At 45.3% G+C, this 23,469-nt stretch overlaps 1 protein-coding gene across 2 annotated transcripts in view; it reads right to left on the bottom strand.

Annotated features, from left to right (window-relative positions):
* LOC119170077 (cell adhesion molecule Dscam1-like) overlaps positions 1-23,469 on the bottom strand; it is a 295,537-nt gene that overhangs the window by 54,059 nt on the left and 218,009 nt on the right. For both annotated transcript variants that reach the window (XM_037421113.2, XM_075880186.1), the window contains exons 5-7: positions 3,267-3,551; positions 1,852-2,121; positions 800-1,096 (exon numbers count right to left, since the gene is read on the bottom strand). In XM_037421113.2, the coding sequence (XP_037277010.2) occupies positions 800-1,096; positions 1,852-2,121; positions 3,267-3,551 (852 nt within the window). The remainder of the gene's footprint in view (positions 1-799; positions 1,097-1,851; positions 2,122-3,266; positions 3,552-23,469) is intronic.

Below are 23,469 nucleotides of genomic sequence, written 5' to 3' on the forward strand. Positions count from 1 at the left end.
ACACAGACGTGTTCCAGACGTCTCCCATTGCTCCGCCAACTCGAGCTCAAATCTTTCTGGTTAGCTTCTCTGCATTACAATGCGCTGAAACATCACCACGTGACATTTTTCCGCAAGCACCATAGCAGGCTTTAATCATATTTTTAAATATTATCCGACTAAACCCTCATCAGCGTGGCAAAGTCAAAAAAGCAAGCGCGATGGAAGGCTGCTCGGCGCATTTCGCATACGGAGCTACATGTTGGAACAGTGAGCTGGGCAGAGGTGCCACCGAAGCACCAAAATTCCATCCAACTAGAGCTGCTGGCAGAGAGAACATAGGGACTCGCTCTCTGGATTTCGTGCCGACCGGTTGTGCCTCCACGATCTCCGACGACAGCGCAGCTCTGGCCGACTGGGCTCCCCCTACGCCTTCTCCTGACGCCGACAAGAGCTCTCGCTGAGTGGTGCCCTGTATTCGGACTCCTACGACCGTGTCCATCCTTCCTATCTCCTCTTTACTTCCGTCGTTTTCTGTCGTTCGCTGTCCCTGTGACTCACTCTCTCCTTCTTCTTTCTATCTCTTTACCTTTTAATCACTCCTTACCCCCACCCTTGTGAGCTACTGTTGAGGTGTCGCACTCTGATAGAGACAGTTACGGGGCTCACTTTTCTCTTCCTTTCACTTTAAAAAGAATCACATAAAAACAAAGCATATAATTGTCTGGCTTCCTTTTTTCTCTTACACCGATAAACTAAGTCGCCAACGAATGTTTTGCTGCGCGTTCAACAGGCTCGCTGACACAGCTGGACCGCGCACCTGGCACATTGATCCTGGCGGCGTGGTGCAGCGTTCCGACGCCATTGTTTGCGGTGCATCGGTACTCGCCACCGTCCTCAACTTGGACCAGCGAGAAGTTGAGGTAGCTGACCACGACGCCGTACTGCGTGACGTAGTCGCCGAAGCGCACGCGATGAGTTTCCGGCACGGGCGCGTCATCCAGAGACCACGTGATCTGCGGCAGCGGGTTCCCGGATGCCGAACACTTGAGCGATAGTCGCGTGCCCGCCTGTACCGTCTCGCCGCCGAATGTCTCCTGGAACTGGGGCAGGTCCTCTGTAAAGGCACAATTTACCACTTAGTCAAACTTGTTCGAAAGATCTTGAGGAATGTTATGGGTACTAATGCATTTCAATGAAGCCATAGCGCTGAAAACACGGGGATCAAAGGAAGACGACAGAAAGCGCGTTTTTTTTAACCGTGTGTATTGAGCTTATGGCATGACTTCAAGACGAAGTAGTCTTGAAGTCTCTACCTTTGAAATTCATACTGTTTCGTAAATAGGTTTCTTTGCAGCACTTACTTCAGGCGTGCAGCGGGAATATCTTCTGGTAAAAAGAAAACTGAATTGAACTGAGTGAAAGTCTTTGACTGGCCAAAGACATATGCACACCATCTCAAGTTTTTCCACGGACAATCTGAAATCTACAAAATATAGTAAGCCCATAAACAGTCCACGCACTAGAAATAAGCAGCCTTTATTTATTTATTTATTTATTTATTTATTCATTTTTGTAATAATTTATTTACTTATTTATTTATTTGATTTGCTCGGTTGCCTCATATACACAACTCTCTTTCGTTCACTACACTTAAAATGATAGAAAGCGAACCTTCTTCAGAATGAAGCAGATAAAGACTATTCGCTGTAGAGTTTGAGGGTGGTGTAACATTCACAATGACTATGCCCCGGCCAACGAGAGCAAACAGCTGTTTCATTAACCAGCATAAAGAATTTGTAGTATTTAGTGTTCGAGAAGCTGCGCTTATCTGTGATTATTGTTTATCGTCTATCGACGCTCGTGGCTCACCTGCAAGCGCCAGTTCGAAGCTTGCTTGTACGGAGTCCACGTCGTTGTGGACGAAGCACTGGTACATGCCCTTGTCCTCCTTGTGCACCGAGCGAATGTCAAGGGCGTCTGCCGAGAGCAGCGCGACCCTCTCGCTTAGCGCCAGAGTTCGCTGGTTGAAGCGCCACGTTATGCCCGCCACGGGGTGTCCCGACACCGAGCACCGGATGGTGATCGGCTGGCCGACGCGCAGCTGCTGCCGCGCCGGCTCGATGTGTGCACCCAGGGGCTCTGCGTAAACGCGTTGTGTCTACGATATATGCGTAGAAGTTAAGCCTGAAAGGTTGACCTTTGTTCGAGTAAACAATACAGCCTACATTAAACGTGCTCTTGGTGCCAAAAGCAGGCTCTGATTAGTAAGGCTTTGTGTAAGTCCTATAACGTGAAAATTGGTCCTCTGCGTCGACACCAGTGATGTAGAAATCCTAATGCGATGACCCCACCACGTATCACATGTACCAAAACTAGTGACGTCACCATAACATTACTAAGGCGACGTCATATGATCACGTCATCACATTACGACGTTGCTTGGCACAGGGGGAGGTATGATCAAATTGGCAGTGACAAAAACGCCAGGCCTGAGCTCAGTCACAGCAAAAGCTGGAACAGTGGCATTTCTATAGAGCTCAAACTAATACTTGTGGGCTCACATATTAACCGACTACGTCGTCAATTCATGCGGTAGCTAGTGACAGCAAATACATTTGGCTGAGCCCTTTGTAATATCGGGGGTTATACTATTCGCATCGTGTGACGTCTGGTTGTTATTTTACTCTTTTACCACGCTATATTACGCGTGAAACCAAGGTTTCTTCCAGACATAGTGCCTCTATACATTTTTAGCGATATAGTTTCGCGTTCTGGCATGGCCCTGTGGTATAAATTAGACGCCACAAAGAAGGCCCAGGTTCGATACCCATTCAAAACTACTTATTTTTTATTAGGCTTCTTTTCCTGCGCGATTGCGATTACAGATGTAGGCTGTGGCGGCAATTGTGATCTCATAAGAGCTGTTGCTATAAAACGACGTGAGAAGCGAAAAACATGGAGTGGTTTTGATTTTGGAGACTGTGACGAACCCCGATAGCTGCAGAAAGTTTGCTGATTATCGCGTGGGAGAATGGAAGTGTTCTTTGAGATAAAAAAAAGATGACCTACGCGTTTAAGTGATATGAGATAAGATAAGCGCGTGAGGAATCCTGTCAGTTTTTGAGCACACCATAGCACAGAACATTAAGATAATTAGAACGGAATCACGTAGACGTGGTGAGTAAAGATAAACAAGAGAGGGAACACAAACTGGAGCACCTAGGAGTACGTGAGAGCACATTCATATAAGAACATCCACTTCAGTAAAAGCACCACCAACGTACCCGTAACGACAAGCTCGGTGGTGGTACGGTCCTCTCCGGCGCTATTGTTGGCCACGCAGGTGTACTTCCCGGCGTCACCGACCGCCGCCTTTCGCACGAAAAGGACGCCGTCGATGAGCGAGGTCCGCTGGTCGAGGAAGACGAGGCCGCCGTCCTCGCGATACCAGCGGTACTGTGGTGGCGGTGATCCGTGGGCCACACATGGAAGCGACATGGCGTCTCCCACTGATGCCGTGATTTTCTGGCGAGAGTGAATTATCCGCGGTGGCACACCCGTGTGAGTTTCTGCGTACAGTTAGAAAAGAGACGGCGTCGTCAGGCCTGTGTAGGGATGGGAATGAATATGGCAGATAGAAGCACACTCTATTGAACTACTCTGATAGCAGCAAAGATTCTGGCCGAACTGAGGTAAGTGTATGTATATGTGAGAGTAGCATTTGATGAAAGCTAAACACACGCACACGCACACACACACACACACACACACACACACACACCACACACACACACACACACACACATATATATATATATATATATATATATATACATATATATATATATATATATATATATATATATATATATATATATATATATATATATATATATATATATATATATATATATATATATATATAGTACTGCTTTTCTAACAACGGCCCATTAGCCAACAATTTCAATTAAACAAGCTCTAGCTTAAATCAGCAATTATTTTGGCATCACTATACAACGTTACATATTGCCTATCAGAACACTTACGTGCTGCACCACTCATAGTACTCAAGCAAGAACAGTATAGGCTAGGAAACCTCTAGTCACCATTAACTCCTCGCTCACAAATTCCTGCTAGGAGGTGGAAGGAAAGTACGCTAAGATATGCTTTTACCCACAAAGGCTAGCTTTTGCTCGCTGAATTGCTTAGTCCAAAAGACTTTTCGTCTTTTTCGACTTCGCCTCTGGTCTCTTACTGTAAAATTTCTTCTACTATTAAACAACGCGTTTGCTTCGCTCACTGGCGGAAAATCTGGACATTAATCAAGATTCCCTTGCATCACGTGTACGAACTGGTGGAACCAATAAAGAAGTTACTTGTTTTACACAGTGAAGCTGTAATTAGTGATGGACTACTGATAACGTCCCCCTGCTTCCCTATTTGAACACTCGAGATTTCCCCCTCTTATTTGTTTGTTCTCAGCTGCCACGATCATTTTGGCGAAAGCCCAGGACTGCCTACATTGTGAATACGAGCAGCGAATCACTTGCGTGGAGAGCGAAATAATCCAAGACATTGCTTTTATCATGCCCAATGTACCTTTTCGCAAATATCTAGTTTTCAATTCTCCAATTTGTATCGTACGTAGAGGACCGGGGCTCAACGAAATAAAAGCAAGCGCGATAGAGTGGCATCGTGTTTTTGTAGTCTTGGCCGAGTGAAGTAGATTTCATCGACCCTAGCCACATGCGTCCTCCACCCGCTTCTTTTTATTCGTTGCCCTTCTTCTGAGCTCCCCGTTCATGGGATTACAGTAAGGTCTCTTACAATTTTCGCAAGCAGCGACCATGCACAGTCTACTGAGAAGTATCAAGTGCGTACCCCATTTTTGTGTGTGTGTGTGTGCTTTGAGAGACCACGTCCGATTTCATTAGGCTTTCTATCAGGTAGGCAGAGTGAATGCGTGGGACAAAGCAATCCACCTTAAGATATTCCGCGTTGTTCACGAAAATTGCTCGCTGTCTGATATATTTGCGCTGAAAGCCGGCTTAGTTCGAAAAGATAGTATATCTGCGCCTTGCGAGTCACTCAAGCGAAACTAATATGTCAGACGAAGATAATCTTGCACGTAGGACCACCATCGTCCGAGATTTGCATGAAACGTAGGTTATTATAGTTTGGCAGGAATTAAATAATATATTTTTCACCCAATGAAAAACTTGAGTCACTGTTTTGGTTATTGCTCCTGTTTTAGGAACGTTTTATTTAGATTTGGGTTCTTCTTGTTTTGCCCCTCTTCTGAAGACTCTCAACACACCAATAATACAGTGTTTTACCGGGAAACAGGAAGAAATAAAATCGTGTCTTCTTGGTGCACCTTATCAGACACAATTTTTATCACTCCAAGTGCAGCGTCATTGTTTACACGCCTGACAAGCCTGAACTTACTTTATTTATCAGCTTCAGTGCAGTGAATATATTTCAACATACAGAGAACTCTCATGCGCAATATTTTATCCCCAGCAACGTTTCAATTGACAGATTTTGTATTATAAATAATTATCAGTGTCTTTGAAAAATAGAGTATTTGTAGCACAGAATCATCTCCAGCATTGCAATGGTATCATCACGCACTAAGTATGGCTTGCTAACTTCAGACATTTCCTGAAGTGAATCCGATACGTGTGCTTTTACTTATACGCAGCGTCAGTGTCGCTTCAAATTAGTCTTGTGCATACAAACTTGTGGATGTAAAAACGATCTTCCATACGTAAGCGACTTTATAATTCGGCAACGTGAAAGAAAAAAGACAGTTTGCTAGCTGTACTAGTGTGAAACCACAGGAATATTTTACATCGCACAAGCGCCGAGTGATTCCCGTTCGTAGAATTCCCACTGCTCCGCTTATCACAGCATGAATGACGTCATTTTTTGAGGTCAACACATACGGTTTCCCCGACAAGAGTAGAATATTGCTAGGCAGATTTACATACCCCGAGTGCGAAATCACCGATACCACTGGAAGCGCTCCATAGACATCTTGCTGGTTACGAAAGCTGCGATAAGCGTCGTTTGCACCGCGTTCCGTCAGGTTGTTCAACCACGTAGCGGCTGAGGTGGTTGTGGTTGTATAGAAGAGGAAAAAAAGGCACCTAATTTCTGTCTGTCTCAAGGGCGACGCGGCGCAGTGCCTTATAGGGGTGAGGGGGAAGGAGGGATAAAACGAATAGAAGCAAATAGATGGAGATATAGAGAAGGCAAGCGACGAAAATTGGAGATAGGAAAATGGGGATCCGGTCGAAGCGCTGCGCTCGTACAGCGCCGACGGTAAGGCCACGCTGGAGGAGAGACATTCACCAACTCGGCGAAGTAGTGGCACCCTCTCTAGTGCTCCACTGGGGTCTGCCCTAGCTATGCGAAACAATTTAGCTATTTTAAATGGCTTAATGCGATTAGTTTTGGCTATACCTGTTAAATGTGCCATTTTTTACCTTGTTCACTGATTCTCAACCAGGTTCGAGCAGTATATATACAATAAAAATACTTCATCCAACTTTGGACTTTCATGAATAAAGTTTTGCCTAACAGAAAAAAATCCCGCAGCGCAAGACTGGGGACTTCAACATGTGACCCCTCCTGTCAACAGCGTGCTGCTTTCAGCAATTACGCCATGTGCCATTCATTCCCCACGACACTAACGGCAGAAAATGAACACACGTTACCTTGGGTGAAACACATCGGACTGCATATGTGGCAAAATACAAACGAAACTTTATGTCAGGCGACAGGAGCAGCTCTGTGGACGCCGATGGCCATTAGAAATTGGTAGCAGCCTGCGTCCGTGGAGGTGCTGTGGATGCCTAACTGTTACAAATTATGCGGCACGCGGGTCATTCTGTATTACTTATCAAGCTGCGTTTGCGTTGTATCGCAGGTGACTCATGCTAGTTTCCCATTTTATGGCTGTAGCATCCTCCTTATGTCCTGATTTCATCTCTTTTTATTTTGTGCAATTTTACTCTAGCTTGAAATGTTTTACAGGGCCAGCATGATTTCTGGACTGGCTAGCCCCTGATTTAACACTAAAACTGCCCAATTTTTCTATTTTGTGTGATATTTTTATTACAAATCCTTACAACAGAAATACAAGCTTTCCAGAAGAACGAAACAGTTTTGGGGTGTGATGGATCATGAGATTGCAATTTTTTGAGCATGAAAACTGCAGCTACATGGCGTAAATAGCGTGTTTATCTACTGGTTGCTGTTTTGTTTAAAATACTGACCCCCAAATCAACTCAAACTGTTGCGAAATACAGCCACACATTAAGTCTACCCAGAGAGGCCAGTTATTCTTAACTTTTTAGCGCAAAAAACGCAATCACATGATGCAATCACAGATGATAAGAAGCAGTGCTTTCCTGTGTTACTTCGTTTCTTGTGTTGTGTTTATTGAGCAAAAAGTTATCACAAACTGTGTTTTCAGAAGAAATATCAAGCTACATTTTTCTGAATAGTTTCACGCTCTCTCATAACAAACAATTTAAAGCAACCAAGATGTAAATGATACCTCATAAAAACCATTTATGCAGCCTATTTTTTTATTATCTTTTATAATCGACTTCATGCCAAAAACGGCCACCATTTTTTTTACCTTAGCCGCCTCCCTCCACAAGAGGTGGCCTGCCTGTACAACATGCTTCTTGTGAGTTAGCCACGCCATGCAAATAAGCACTCACACTCAACGAAAAGCTTAAATGAGTGAATTAGGTTGCTTTATTATAGAATTGTTGGTTAGCCTAATAACTCGTCTGGCCCTATAAAACATCCTTAGTGATGCCGACGCTCTACAAAATAGGAATAAAACATTAAAAAGTGGGAATAGTTTTTTTCAATTAAGTTTAGTAAACAATGAAACATGCGTGGCTCACTCTACTTGAACAGCACGCCTCATCGCTGACTTAAACTTTGGCCACAGTGCTATGAAAATAAAGCGATAGAGAGTGCTTAGTGGTAAAGTAGTCAGTGCCGCGTTGCCTTCGACGCAGCGTCACAATCTGTCTACTACAGTTACCTTTTTCTTGTTGCATAAAGGAACAGTGACCTGCAATGCAAGTAAGTAGATTTTTAATCTATAAACTTGCCATGACGTTCTCTCTAACAGCGTAATTTAGGTACTTATCAAGGACACTCAACTTGCGAGACGCTTGCGGGGATGTGTTTGCAGTAAAGTTAATTAGCTCGTTGAAATCTGGCTCCTTTTCAGCTCGCGGCAAATAAGCGACAGCAGCGCAGTCGCCGTAGTCGCCAGTAATGAAAAATGGTCTGTGTCGACAGCACACGCCGTCACTTCGCGATGTGTTTACCGATGAACTTCCCGGCGCAAATTAACAGGAAGGCAGAGACTTCAAAATGTGATACTTTTTCCCTGATGTTTGTTCCTTCGAATATTGCTCATGAGCGAACACTCCTTAAAAAACAAATAAAAAATAAAAAAAGACTTTTGAGGCATCTGGGTCCTAGAAACGCCAAAATCGCATTTCCAGTGTTATTCCAAGGTTGAAATTGGTTATGATTGCCTGGATTTTTTGGTTGTTGGTGTTATAATGCTTGAGTGCCTGCCGGTCAGAGGGCACTGCTGTGTGTAAGAAACGCGCACTTGGCTTCTCGTTTGGAGAAGCCAGTTTGATATGCTGCAAGCACTCTATCGGCCATTTATGTCTATTCCAAGTCACAAATTCCAGTGTAAGGCCAGTCTCGCTGTCCTTGGTTATCGCGTATTTTCATGAGACATCGCTTTGAGAACTCTATTTATTGTAAATGTATAAAATCATATACAACTCACTGTCAGGGTGGCAACCTTCAGCAGAGAAAGCCTGTGAAGAAGTACTCATATTTGATACGAACATATGAGTGTTGAACAGGCGCCTAATTCAAAAAAACATTCCGTTCTTATTTAAAAAATGCGCTAATGTGAGTTACACTAGTAGCGACGACGCCAGAAACTCAACAAGTTAGTATGCATTCATAACTTATAGGTACTGCGCAATGAAAGCGAAGACACCGAGAACACAACACAATCGCCTCTGTGGTGCTATTTCGTGTACCTTTGTCACCCTTGCGTGCTCCTCGTAAATTAAGAGTGCAGTAACTTAAATGTGTTCAAGGCGGCAACGATGAATACAGAGTATAGAATGCGACAGGCGCTGACTCGCAGGCTTTGAGAACGCTATACGACAGCGAAACAATATTGTACGTAACTCGAACACACGCGTGCCGCGTCCGTAATAGAGGAGACATAGATAAGGCGGGTGATAACCTGTGTAAATGGTGAAGACCATTACAATGCATTAACGTTCAATAAACAGGAACTAGTGCCATGTAATTTTTTTAAAATATTTAGCGTGGTACATAGGTAGGCTTCTGTTTTTCGCTTCCCGAGCACCGTAAATGATCGTTTTCTTTGTGTGGCATTGCGCAGTTTGCTGCGCGGAACTTTTGATGTCAAGTCGAAAGCAGGCAACGGCGGTAAACAAGCTAGGAGAGTCACCCAAATATCTTGATTTTGGAGCTCCGAGATTTTTTTCCCCTTTTTATCCTCACTTTTCCCCTACTCTAGAGAAGACATCCCAGAATAGAGCCCTTCCTGTTTCTTGAGAGGCTGCCTACAAAATCTCCAGTTCTTAGCTTTTATTTTTTTCAGTACCAAGATTAATCATGAAACAGAATAAGAACACAAACGCCAACAGAGATACTCGTTATGGTGGAAGTGTCGTGTTCTTTAGTGAAGATATATCACCGGCTGATAAACGATCTCTGTCGCACAGCACTGGATAAGGCTCTCCACTCTTTCTCAAATCTCTCCGAAAAAAAGAAGTGGTAGTGTATTGCGCATAACAAATTGATGCCAAGATATATTTTCTGTGTGCGTCCACGGAATGTTGCTTTGCCTCCGCAGACGACGGTCGCGCAAAGTGGTTGAACACAACCACTTTTCGTTTGTATCAAGAAAAAAATACTGACGATGCCCATTATGTCCCCCTGAAAATTTTATTCTTTCAAATATTTTGTTTCTTGAGCTCCGTCTGTATTTGTTGGTATACAAGTGTAAGCTTTTCGTATAGTTGCATCTGCAGAATAAATTAAATTATTCACTATTCATTAGCAGGCTAAACTGTTTGAATAAGTTAAGAATGTGTTTATACATTTGTGCCATCGTATGAATTGCCACTTAAAAGTAATCGTTTATTATTATGTTAAGAGCAAGAAATGAAGTGAGTGGAAAAGAGAGAGAGACAACATTATTTGACAAAAAAGGAAACCGCAGAGTACCAGGTTGTACCCTGCGAGAGAATCTCACAATAGATTCGCAGTGATGAAATGATCGCCGTATGTACTTTTTGTGGTGCCAGGGTTCATTTTTGTATATCTGTTCGATTGTGTAAAGTGTGCCATCTGGTGTCATTTAGAAAACGATATTATACTTAATGCTGGTAAAATTGTTATCCCAAATATATGTTTAGTCTTTCTTTTTTGTTTTGTTCATAAGAACGGAAACAGAAAAAAAGCCAGAGCAATGTTTGAGCCAGAGCGCACGGTACTCTTTCGTATTGTTTTTTTTTTCGAAACTTTACGTGCTCAGAACATGTGAAGCTGCTCCCCACATTTCACTCACTCGTTCCTCACACCTATGCACTGACTTTCAACAGATTTTATCAACTCGCTGTGGGGCTCACTCGACCATCACTAGTGCGTTAACACGCTATTACAACACTTTCGTCATGAAACAACGTCAATGTGCCGCCTTTACTCGGGGAGCCACATGCACTAACGCCAATGCGTCTCTCGCTGAAGCAGCATGCAGGCGATGCCACAAGTCACTCTTACGAATGTGATGAAACTGAGCCACACTTTCTGAGTCACTGCATAATCACCCTGATAATATGCTTCACGGCTTAGCCTCTGTCGTTTAAGTGAGAGGCTCTCCTAGAAAGCCAATATATTGGTAATGGGGCTGAAGAAGTTTGACTATAACAAAGCGGCGAAAGTACTAACGCAGTTCTTGGAGGCAAACTGTGTAAGCCAAAGGCTTGCGACTTAGCGCAAAGAAGTTCTACTCTTCATTCTTTTGTATGCATTGGAAAACCAGACACTAATTTAGAGAAACTTCCTCTTTACTTCAGCAAACCTGGCCAAATAAAGCCAAACCTGTTGTAAGGCCTTGATGTGACCCGTATTTAGCGTACTGCAGCACCATTAGAATATATCAATACGTAACATTGTTCGCGCACCGTTCTCAAAGTGGAGTGAAAATATAAAGTGTTTTGCTAAAGAAGCAGACCAGCAATTATAAAGCTCGGCACCTTCTTATTCTCCTTTCGTATTCAAATCGGCTGAGAACCCCTTCTGTGACAACTGTGGTAGCAAGAAGACATTACAGCACATGTTTTGCTGCTGTCCTCACTACAACATGCAGAGAAAATTACTTGCAGCTGCACTAGCTCACATACATCGCCGACTAATGAGGGCGGACACCATTCTGGAATGTTGTACAGAGAGGTCATCGCGAGAGATGGCGATGAAAGCAGACCTCAGCTTCTTGAAGGCGACAGACTTGGACTGACGGTTATAGACTAATAGTTTTAGGATTACTGTGACGTGCTCTCCTTTCTCTCCCTCTATCCATCTTTCAAACTCCCTCAATCCAATCCCCAGTGTATGGTAGCATGCCAGTCATTCTATACTGGTTAACATCTCTGCCTTTGCTTTCTCTTCTGCTCTCATTCATTCGGTGCCTAAAATAGGGACGCTGCTATAGAAGTGAAACGTTCTTGCTTATAGGACAGAAAGGCGAGCGAGAAAAGTTACGATGGTTTCAAGGGACAACATCAACAAGTTCTTATTCGTATACATCAAAAAGAGAGACACGTCAACTTTGCATGTGAGGGTGAACTTTGTTTTCTCCGAGCGCATGCATGGTACAGGAAAAAAGGGAAAGCAAGCCATCGTGAACTAACCAACCTGGTTTCCGTGTTATCCTAAAATGAACGTTATTTTGACAGTGCGTTAGGTACTTTTCATTCTTTTTTGCAACTATTTTTGTTTTATTTCAGCGTTCCCGCAACGTATCTAGGTCGTTTCGTGTCCCGCTTCATGCAAAAACATGATTGCCTACTTGAGAAGCCACGTCCAACACGATGCAACCAGCACGAAAACAACGCCTGCGAACACGAAGCACTACGCACGCCTGCCAACTCGGAAAGCACAATTTCCAAGAGATGCGCGTACTTCAGTGTGAGCCTTTGTTGTGCCATTTCCTGCAAGTACCGATACGCTTCAGGAACATTCGTGCTTGTAAGTCCAGACTCAAGAATAAAAATGCGGTAGACCGGCGCATTGGAATAAAGCAGGTTTCCAACTTGTATACCCGCGTGGTATAGCACTCGTTATGTATTCAAGTCGCAGAAAGTTCTCGCGTTAAATGCGAGCGTAAACTAGGGAGAAGAATGGCGAGTTTCGTAGTGCGCTGACTCATTAGGTAAGAACCACTCGTGAAAGAACAAGTTGCCGGCAACCACTTTGCTTCAATTAAATATTAGTAATGCGGCGCCACAATTGGGACGAGAATAAAATGTCCTCTCCTTTTTTACTTCCTTCCCCCAAACCAGGTCCTTTAGATGCGACGAGAATTTACGAGAGTCGTTACGTATGCTCGCACTAGTGTTGGATCTTCATGTTTTTAGGTGAAGTGACCCCACGCCTCAGTGATGGCCTCCTGCTCTGGGAAAATCAAGCGACGCCTCCTTAGTTAGGAAGAGAGGAAGAATTTTCGGGCCTAAAATATTTGTGAGTGGAGGAGGATGGGAGGGAGGTGGCTAGTGGGAAGCGTAATGACGTAGGCATAGTGTGGAGATCGGAAAAGAGAGACTTGGGGAGGGGGTGGGTGGGTCAAAGCAGGCGCATTCGGGGTATCAGGGGCTGCGAGGTCGGAAGAAGGGCAACAGGGCTATCTAGAAGGGATGTTATTCGAGTTTACTTGGCGGGGGAATGGTCCGGTAACTGGAGAAAGCCAGCTGCGTCTTAAGTCGTTTCCAGTGCGCTTCTTAAGACATACCACTCTGGAAAGGGAACTGTGAAGCCCTTAATGTAAATGAGCGGAACACCGTCGCCACCGCACTTCATGAAATGACATTTCGCTGGCACTGCTTCAACTTAATTCCACCCGTCTTTATTATTTCTTTAGTTTAATGAAGCCTACTGATAAAGTAAAAGGAAATTAAGCGCCAGTTTTAAAGGAACCAATATATGTGACACAAAGTTATCATGCTTCTGCCTCTTTTCCCTGAATTTTGATGCACTCTTTCAGCAGTAAATACGTCTGTAATAACGCGTCTCACTCAAATGCCGCGTTATCTGATGCCCTGTTCATGTCGTTGTAGACGCAGTGAGATAGGTAGTAATTGATGTAATCATAAGCTCAGCGCAGATGGCCATTTGCAACCTTGCCGGGGGAGTGAATGTAGCATAGTTTTCGGAAGTCGTGCTTTAGTACTTGCTCAATTGAAGTTATGTTAATTACCACTTGTTGCGGGCAAATGCCGTTTGCCAGTTCAATTGATAGTTTATTAGGGCAGCACAAGCCAATGCTCAACTTGCGCAAATGTGTTCCTGCTCGTTGACTCCAACGCAATCACGTGTTTCTTAATTTTCTTTGTGTGTGTGTGTGTGTGTGTGTGTGTGTGTGTCTGTGTGTCTGTGTGTCTGTGTGTGTGTGTGTGTGTGTGTGTGCGTGTGTGTGTGTGTGTCATCGCATTAATGTGTTGATGTTCCAACTAGCGTTTCCAGTTTGCATTACCATAGCTAGTTCAGAGAAATGATACTGAAGGTTTCTTTTGAGACCTCTCCTTCTTGACATCTTTCTCTCGAGACGTACAACTCTAATTACGTTGTAGAAACAAAAGCTACACCTTCAAATCCATACTCCTAGCTCAGTGGCATAATCTTATATTCGATTTAGCCGTGATGCAGTGCTTACCAGTGGACGACCCACTGTATTAGCTATAAACGCTGAAATTGTGTGCTTTAGAAAACTATACGCACGTGAACGCTCAGAAAATCAGCAGATGTGCAATGAGAGCTTATCTCTAAGGTATCCTTTCGTCTATTGAATTTATTACATAACCTAAAAGTTTTATAATTGCCGATCACTAGCTAGTACAATAAAGTTTTTTTGTTCTACATATACGTATCCAAAAAATTATTTTCAAGAAAAAAAAACATTTCAGAAAGAACTTGTTTATGAGCTGGTCTAGGTGAAAGTTCATAAAATGCACTGCACAATAATTTCATGCCCAAGCGAGCATATGCGTGCCATTATATATACGTTTGCGGAAAAAAAGGTCATTTAAAAGTTAAAGTAATGATAATACGCTATTTACACAAAAACATTTCTTCTTTTGTGTTTCTATTTATGTGACTCAACTGAAAAACCTCTTAACTAATGAGTTATCGTAAGTCTTGTGATATAGGTGGTAGTAAAGCGTAACATAAAATTGGCGATTTCGAATCCTGCGCATAACTCTTGACATTATAGAGGGCTTGTCATTCAAGCTAGTTTGCGTGGGTCTGACCGAGGCTTCTAGCCGCGATTATCCAAAAGAGTTCATCAAGCTTGAGCAGTGAGTTAGGTCGGGACCATGATTGCGCAATCGTGACTTTGTTATTTTACGAATATGAATGAAACCAAGAGAGTTTGTAGGAAATTACCCTAGTTAGAGCTTGATGGGTGCAAGTCTGAGTAAGAGGTTTTAAGAAATGCGAGTTCGTATTTTGAAAAACTGTTTTCTCCAAAAAAAATTCTGGCTACGCCTCTGCTATACACCGAATCTCCAGCCTTGAGATCCCTTTGGTCTCCGCATCGCTACTCCAGCGTTTCGAGTGAGTGACATTTGCTCCAACCAGATCCTTCATGCGTATCCAGTGGCTTTTTCTTTTAGGTTCATCCTATTTTGAGCGCGGAGGAAAAAAAGCGAACTCCGTTTCTGAAGCACCAGCTCGCTTGAGCGAAACTCCCCGACGAAACTCCTCGTTTTGAGAGTTAGCGGAGCTTGTCGGCTCGATTTTGAGCTTACATTCTACGTGGATATCCTCCAGTTGCGCAGCCTTGCTTCCTTTCTCCCACCCATCTCATGCCCGACATCATTTTCTGCTCCCCGTCTTCGCATTTCATTAGTTCAGCTGAGCCCATACTTGATGTGAGATAGGAGGAACGTCGGCTGACTGAACGCAAGTGGCGACTGCTCTCGTGCGCGCCATGTATCGCGTTTTAATTACTGTCATTTCTCTCTGAACCCGAACTTCCACCGACGTTTTGCACGATTCAATCACGACGAGGATTTCTAACATTAGGGGAAGCGAAAATTGCCAAACGCGGTGGCTTCTCCACTTGATGGCGCAGCCAGCTTGGAATCTAATTTCACGAGAAGGCACAAATGGGCCAAACGGCCGTCTGCAATCTCGAAGCAAGTACCGAAAAGGAGTATCGTATTGAGGAGGGAATCGGACGATTGAAAAGGCGCGATGAATATCGAGGAGGTGGAGGAAGAACAATAAGGAAAAAGGCAGAGAGGTTAACGAGGCACATGCGGGGTTAGCTACCCTACGCTGGGAGATAGGGACAGGAAATTATAACAGTGAGAGAGAGAGAGAGAAGGGTAAGAGACAGGAAAATGGTCGGCAAATGGGCTGAAAGGTATGCAGCGGTGGCACCATACAAAAGTCAAATAGGCAACGCCTAAGCACTTAGGTATACGGCCTGTCCGGACCCCAGTTTCTCTTTCAATGTGCGACGTCTGTGTAGTTTATACCGGAGGAAGGCTTTCACAGACTTTACAATCAGCCAACTTTCTCCCGCCTTCATTGCTCTCTCACCTCGCACCTCTCCATCAACTCGCCACCCGAATTGCTGGAGGCCGTACGTAACGGTATTTTGGGCTCATATTTTCGTGCATACGCTTTCACCAACGTTCTGCACCATTTCGATTCACCCCTTTTAAACATCGTTGGTACGTCAGGCTTCCCTTGTCGTACAAGGATTCATGTACGAGCAGCGAATGCGCAGTTGAATTTCGAGAAGCAGGCTGTGGAGAAGGGGTCAAACTGTTTCCGAGAGGCGCGCGTGCGTGCACCAGTGACCGGTTTCAATTTAATTGCCATGGGAGCTCGCGTAGTTAAAAGTTGGTCGGCTTTCAAGTTCTATTCTCCTCTCCTTCTCCATGAAGCCACTCACGCCGGGCGAGGAAATTAATAAGGTGTAGACGGAAAGCTGGAATTCTCTCCCGTTCTGGATTACCGCGGTGCTCGTATGGCACGCGCGCCGAGCGATACAAGTTTTCGAGCGAACTACGCAGTGACTGCGACGTCGCTGTGTGTATAGCTCGGCTGACTCAGCGTGTCCTGGAGGAGTACGATGGGTAGGTAGGGAAAAGTGGAGGGGACGGGATGCGCGCACGGATGACAGCGAGCCCAGCGTTCATAAGCTGCACCGGCTGCCATGGTCGACTGGGACTCGCGATGTGCGCGGGGAATGCGAACGGTGCGCGGTGACGGCGCGTGGCTTTGCGCTAGAAATCCACGTAAGCCTCGCTATGATGCCTTGCGTCGCTACTCGCGTCAGCAGCCGGTGGACACGTGCCGTCGAGTTAATTTTATTTTTCGCATATGTGGTTCGTGTGGTCATGGTCGTAATTATATGAGTGGTATTCACTGCAGTCTTTCGTGGTTATTCATGAATAATTGTTTGCAGATAGTTTAGTTAATAAAAGGCGTGGGTGCAAGTCGGAATCGCTACGCAAACAACTAGCACCGATTCCGACGGAGATTACCAGCATTTAAGCGGCAATGCGGAAAAAATGGCCTACATCTCTGTGCGATGCTATACGTAAAGATGTTTAAAATATTCATTCGATCAATGTGTGTGCTCATCGTGAGAACGAGCCCTAAAGCCCTAATTACATATGCATAGTACTTGTATTTTCAGTTTTAGGGGTGGAGAACATTAAGGGCAAGGCTTCTCTGGTGTCCGCTGTCACAGCTACGTTATATGGAGCAACGCTCAAGTGACGTATGGTATAGTCTAAACATTTGTGATACAAATATAAAGGTTTTACAATAGACAAACATTAATCATATGTGTGATGGAACGGTATAAAACGCCTACAAACACAAACATTTTATACTTGTCGGTGACTTCAAAGTAGACCTTATGGACCTTAGGACATTGCTTCGACAACTCGGCGTGGTTAGTTTTGTCAAGATGCGCGGATATGTCTTTCTTTAGCTCCCTGTTACTTCAACTATAAAGTACTGTCATAACTTAGAATTACCAGAATACTGAGCTTTTCAGCGCCAGGGTTGCGCTTGCACTCGCACGGTTATTCAGGTGGCCTGCCACGAACTTTGAACATGAATGGTGTCGTTGCTAAGGGCGTTTTTATCGAGTGAAGATCCCTTGCAGCTTCAGCTTGCGCTAAACTCTGACGAGGTCAACTGAAAAAAAAAAATGCTCGTTGATGTAATTCCTTCGAAGCCAGTTCCCGATGACCGCATCCCATCATCAATAATGTTTGGCAGACGAGGATGATTTTTGATGTTTTCGAGCGAACAATGCCGTGACAAACCAGACGGAACAGTAGTTTGCACTCTTATTTTTTTTTCAGAAACCGCAGCTCTGAGGACGAAATTCTCCGCAGCTCATCCCTTTCTCTCTGGCCTCATCCAGCCTGGTTTTATCAATTAGGCTCTCTCAGCCGCACGCCGAGGGAGAGGTTAATTAAGAAGCGCCAGAACGGCATCGTAAAATGCCCAGTTTTCTTGAGCCTCCGTTGTGTCTTTGAAGCTGTTATTTTGTTCACCATCGTCTCATGTTGCAATGTTAGCTTTTCTCCATACTACACTTAACGTGCTGATAACTAACTTGGCCGTAATTCACAGACGGCTTTCGTTGCCCGCAAATTGTTGTTCATAACGTTTCCCTTTTATCCCGAAAGCTTCATTATTTCTGGTCTGGTGTATCCCTGGGCTTCCTGCTTTTACTGGAAGGCGTTCAACTTCGATCTAGTTTTGCGCGACAACAACAGATTGGTGACGAAGGTGTTAAAAAATATCAAAAAAGGAAAGTGAGAAAAATCACGAAGGAAGGAAAGAGAGATGTAGGTGGACAGAGAAAATAAAAGGTACGCGCGTCTCCTTAATGCGGCGCCGAGGTGGCCGTGATATATGGGAAGCGCTGATGGCTTGAGCCCAATGCGTGTGCATGCGTTTGAGCGGGCGCATGCGCGCACGTATGTTTGTCTTGTTTCCGCCGCGTCGTCCCACTAATGGCGTCGGTCTTTAGTGAAAGTGAAAGAAACCCCACACATTCACGCCAAGAACGGAGGCGGTGAAGGCTCCGGAAGAGAAGTGAATATATTTTTTTCCCATTAGTGTTTTTTTTTATTTGGCAAACTCGTAAGCACGGGAAAAAGGTGGGAAAAGCTGAAGAAGGGCCGTCGCACACCTCTTCAGCAACGCTTAGGGGGCGCTGTGAATAATGTGGCGTGGCGCCTGCGAACAGCGACCTCTCGCGTCAGGAACATGCCTCCCACCATACCCGGCATTTTCTCTTCGCCTCGCTTCCATCCACTCTACACTCATTTCACTGCTTTCCTTCGTTGTTACGCAGAGAGAGCAGTGACGACGTCTCTCAGTGCGAGAGCGATGCGCGAAGAGAGAATGACGTCGCGCCCTTGGCAGGAAGCTACGCGGAACAGGCTGTTAAAAAGTTTCCCCGTATAGTTAAGCGGCTGCTGGCGTAGTACATGTTCTCGCTCGAGGGTAATGAGGAATTGGGTGACCGAGAAAATATTATGAGGTGAAAGTATTCAGACACCCGGCGCTGCTTTCACAGTAAGGCCAAGTCATGAAAAACTGTATTTTGAGTCACTGAAGCCCATACAAACATTCAAAAAAGAAAAACATATTGCTCTTTTGCTAAGATCCCAACGGAACAAAGCTGCATGCTTGACGAGGTTTCGTATGAATTTGCGCACAAACGCTTAATGTTCAGAGAACTACACTCGTGATCACAGGATTGAGCGAACAACATACGAAAGACTGATTGGTTAGTTCTTTTCTTCTATTCTTGTATTCTTGTTCAAAATCTAGTGCTTCATGTGCACAAATGGACAGACATGCAGACATGTTTTTTTTTGTCCTTGTGGCCATGACTGCGTTTTATCATAATAATAATTGTCACTTAAAATTCCACCTCCATTCTTGTTCATACGATTTAGAAGGGAAAACTTAGAAAGATACGTCCTTCATCATTTCTACCTTTTGTGGCACTTGAGTAGGCAGCATTAGCACTAGCCCTCTTTGGTTTCGCTTAGGCGATGCGCACTCGCACCGCCTTTACCAGTTGCCTCTCTCGTAAGCGGCAGTGGCGGTAAAACGCATGCTTTGATTTCCGGGACAGCGCTGCCCGCACCATCAACTTCAGCCCTGGTTCCCTATTTCAAGAGCGAGTGCTCGCTGTTGTGCTTCAAATTCAGTACACGTAATATAACAAATGCGAAGGAGCTCTTTGACTCACACGCGAAACTCCGTACGCATGAGCATCCGTGCTAACGCGCTGCAACGCGTTGCCGTCACCGCAGATTTTCGAGCGGTGCCAAGTAGGTCACGCCACAGCTGCGCATTAACGTCACGCTTCCAAGGCACGTTTACCTCGCACGTGTGCGCTGATGTCACTCTTTCTCTCACCCGCAGCACGGTCATCGCAGCGCTCGCTGCTGCCGGCTCCTCCCCCCCCACTCGCAACACACTTCTCTCTCGATACACCGAGTTTCGATTGAAACCGTTTTTCTAGCACCTGCGTTGATGGTCGTTTCAACCTGGTCAACGCCGTGCGCAAAGCTTCTGCTTCGCATTCCATCAGGGTTCCTTTTGGAGAGATGGTCCACAGTTTTTCATATATATATTTAACAGAACTCATATTTTGTGCTAAGGATTTGCGTTGAGAATCACGTGAGAAATTTTATTGAAAAGTTTGTAAACGATATCTGCACTTTTTTGCATGAAGGTCGGCCGGGTTTTGGGGGGCTTTTTTGAGGGAGGGCAGGGGGGAAGGAGTGCAAACCTGCGTTTTGTAGTGGCTCGGAGAAGAGGAAAGCGCTGGTTAAACTTCAGCTAAGTGCCTCTTTTGCACACTTCTACCGACATCTGTTTCTCGGTTGGACTTGGCTCTTGACAAGCCTAACAACAAATTCTCATCAATTTGTAGAAAGGGTAGCTAGCAAGGCTCTAAATAAAAAAGGAAAGACCTAGATATTAGAAATTTGATTGGCACTATTCCACAGTCATCTGCTTTTCCGTCATCTTTTGCGCTTACGGTAAAAGTTTGAACTATTAACCCCTTTGCGTACAATTTTGACCGCAAAATGTGAGTGAACCAGAAATGACAAGGCTAGAGAAGGGACCATTTGTATTAAGGAGGGAAAAAGCAGAGATACTGGAATTTCGACAGACGTTGTTTTATGATCCAGTGTACGCCGACATTTACTGCGGGTAAAAAGGAAGTGGTGTGGCCACTCGGAAATGAAGAATGTCTCACCGGTGATGCGTTCTTCGGGTGGTGCGAAACGGTCCGATTTCAATGCATAGTCGTCACTAGGGAGTTTTATAATAGCGCACCGCGAGCCCTTGCGGTGCGATTGCGGCCACTGCATATGCGTCGTACGTGAGCCGCCATTCGCGTTTGCAACTCGCCCGCAGAAAATCCAAAGGAGCGGGTGGCGTGTGCGGCCCGCATGCGGCCCGCGAACGCTGGTGTCGAGGCTATATGTGTACTTTCCGCGCACTTGAGTTTGTGGGGCAGCTAAAGTCCCTAGATTGTTCCCTAGGAAGGGCGAACGTTATTCTAAACAAAGTATGGTGCCCGCTATACCCGCAACGCCCGCAGCGCCTGCAAACTTTATTCTTAAATTCCCTACTGGCTCACTGTTAAGGGTGCCGTAAATAGAAGCACTTTTACTCACTCCGGATCATCTTACACATCAGGCGGGACCTCCAGAGACAAGTCTTCTTGCTAACGCATCACGTGAAAGCCGTTAAGTTTCACCCTGCACTGTCTCGCAACTCCCACCCCACCCCGACCTTCCCCTTTTCTATTTTTATTTTTAATGGCTGTATTCGCTGTCTTGCTGAGGTATCCGTAAGGGCATATTGCGTTCGTCATTCTGGTCCTCTGGCTCAGAGTTGCCAGATGCAGAGGCAGCTCGCAATCGGAGCGCGAGAGACAGCGCCTCCGTAGCGCCACCGTGCAACCAGCGCGTGAAGCTGCCAGGTAAACATTGCTGCGCCACGTCAACAAATGGTGCCGATCGGTTGAATGGACATCACTGACATGTCCGACCTTTCTTATACTCTTCCTCTCTCTCTCACTCTGACATGCCTGGGCATAGCGAAAGCCTTCTGAGCTGTGCACATAAATCTGACGATCCTCCTCGTCCGAACTGCTATCTTCAAAGCAGGCTGTCTGCGAGCTGCTGTACCGACAGAATTGACGTTTGCTTCCCCTTCGCTAACCACCTCGTTATTGATATGGCACATTTATTACTTCGTAGATGTGAATTAGCCCCACACGTGCGCAACTATTAGGCACCCGGCGATACACCCTCATCATGCACGCTCGCGTTCCTCACCTCCCCTCGTTCACCTGTCGCCGCCACGTCATTGGCCGACTTGTGTCACGTGATCCGTCTTCTCGGTCAGATCGCGCCACGCTCCCATTTCGAAGTCAGAGCGGTCGGCAGCGCTCCGAGTGCGAGACCTACGCTCTGAAATAGCCAGCCGAAGGTAGTTCGAGCGCTCAAATACAACCAACCGAAGGCGCAGCCACTTTTTAGAGCGCTGGAAAACAACCAACCAAATACGCCATAACAGAGACTTAGGGCACGAACATGACGAAGCTGTCACATTCAAAGCTCTTGAAAAAAAATGTTAACGCCGCTCAACAGATAAATAAAAGGGTGTGACAGAAGTCTAGCGAGATAAATGTAAGTTTTGAATAAAAGAATGCGTATAACTTCGCGCACGTGGTTTTTAGAGTTGCTATAAGACCTTCATGAAAGCTGATGACCACTGTAGCTCTGTCACATATATGGGTAAGTAGCTAAACCCGTGGTCGTTTAGGTTATAGTGTGGTACGGTGGAGTTGTGGCTACAGGGTGCTTGGCTGCTGACCCGAAAATCACAGGTTCGATCCCGGCCATGGCGGTAGTATTTCGATGGCGGCGAAATGGTAAATCCCCGAGTTCAGTGCAATGGCAGTGCACGTTAAAGAACACCAGGTGGTCTGAATATCCGGAGGCATCCCCTACGGCGTCTTTCATAATCATATGGTGGGTTTAGGACGTAAAGCCCCAGACGATATTTTTGTATTCCGAACTGTTATAAGCACCTCCGACGGCTAAATAAACCTAGAAAGTATCCCGGAAAAGAGAACTTTCTGTGCAAACGCCTAAACAATGGCACCAGGAAGTCAGCAACATTGATTTGACGCGTCACGATGAACATCATAGAGGAAGATTTCTGGCTTATTTTCACTGTCTAATCTGTATTTGTTTAACTTGCAGTTACTTCTAAGCACACAACCATGGACCCAACAGAAATGCGGCTTCCGTGGCCAGAAAATATTTTTATAGCGTAATAACATGCTGGCTGACACTTTAAAATTATTTATAATTAATTTCTTACGAATGAATATCTCGAAGACACGAAACTACATGTGTGCGCAAGCTGAACCTGACGGGCTTAGAGTGCAGCGCGATCCATCTGTCCTTACGGCATTCAAAACCTGCACGAGGCATTACCATGTACACAAATCCCTAATCCTGCTACCTTCTTCATTTTAATCTGAAATGACAAGTTTCTTTCGTTCTTTGAGTGTTGCTAACACCACTACGAGCGAAAACGTTGGCGAGGCAGAGGAATTTTGAGTCGCCAGCCCTGCTTCGCTGGGTCAGTCGACTGCGGCGCCATCTGATGGCTTGTAGCAGAGTGCGCCCGGGAGAGCTACCATAGTTTGTCCGCTCAGGCGCGCAGTGTGAACCGCGGAATATTTTTTTTACGGCGTGATGTGGGTGAAACTTCGATGTGGCAAATAGTTCTGCGCAGCTGGCCAACGTCGCCCAAACACGTCTCACTTGGGTTGTGCTCGCTTTTTACCTGTTCCTAACAGGCATTATACGAAGAATGAAATGTGACGTGGATTGCCGATCAAGTGCTACGTAGCGTACGGGATAGCAAGCCCCCATCATTTCTATCGCAGAAAAATGGAAGCAGACGCTGGATGTTCGCCGCCCTTCATCCAAGGTCCTTTTGTGCCCAAGCCGTGTGAGACTGGTAAGATTCCTTCTGTTGTTGAACAGTTGCAGTGCCGGTGTTCCTCAA

Source organism: Rhipicephalus microplus, chromosome 2 (genome assembly GCF_043290135.1).
Source record: "Rhipicephalus microplus isolate Deutch F79 chromosome 2, USDA_Rmic, whole genome shotgun sequence".
NCBI lineage: Eukaryota > Metazoa > Arthropoda > Arachnida > Ixodida > Ixodidae > Rhipicephalus > Rhipicephalus microplus.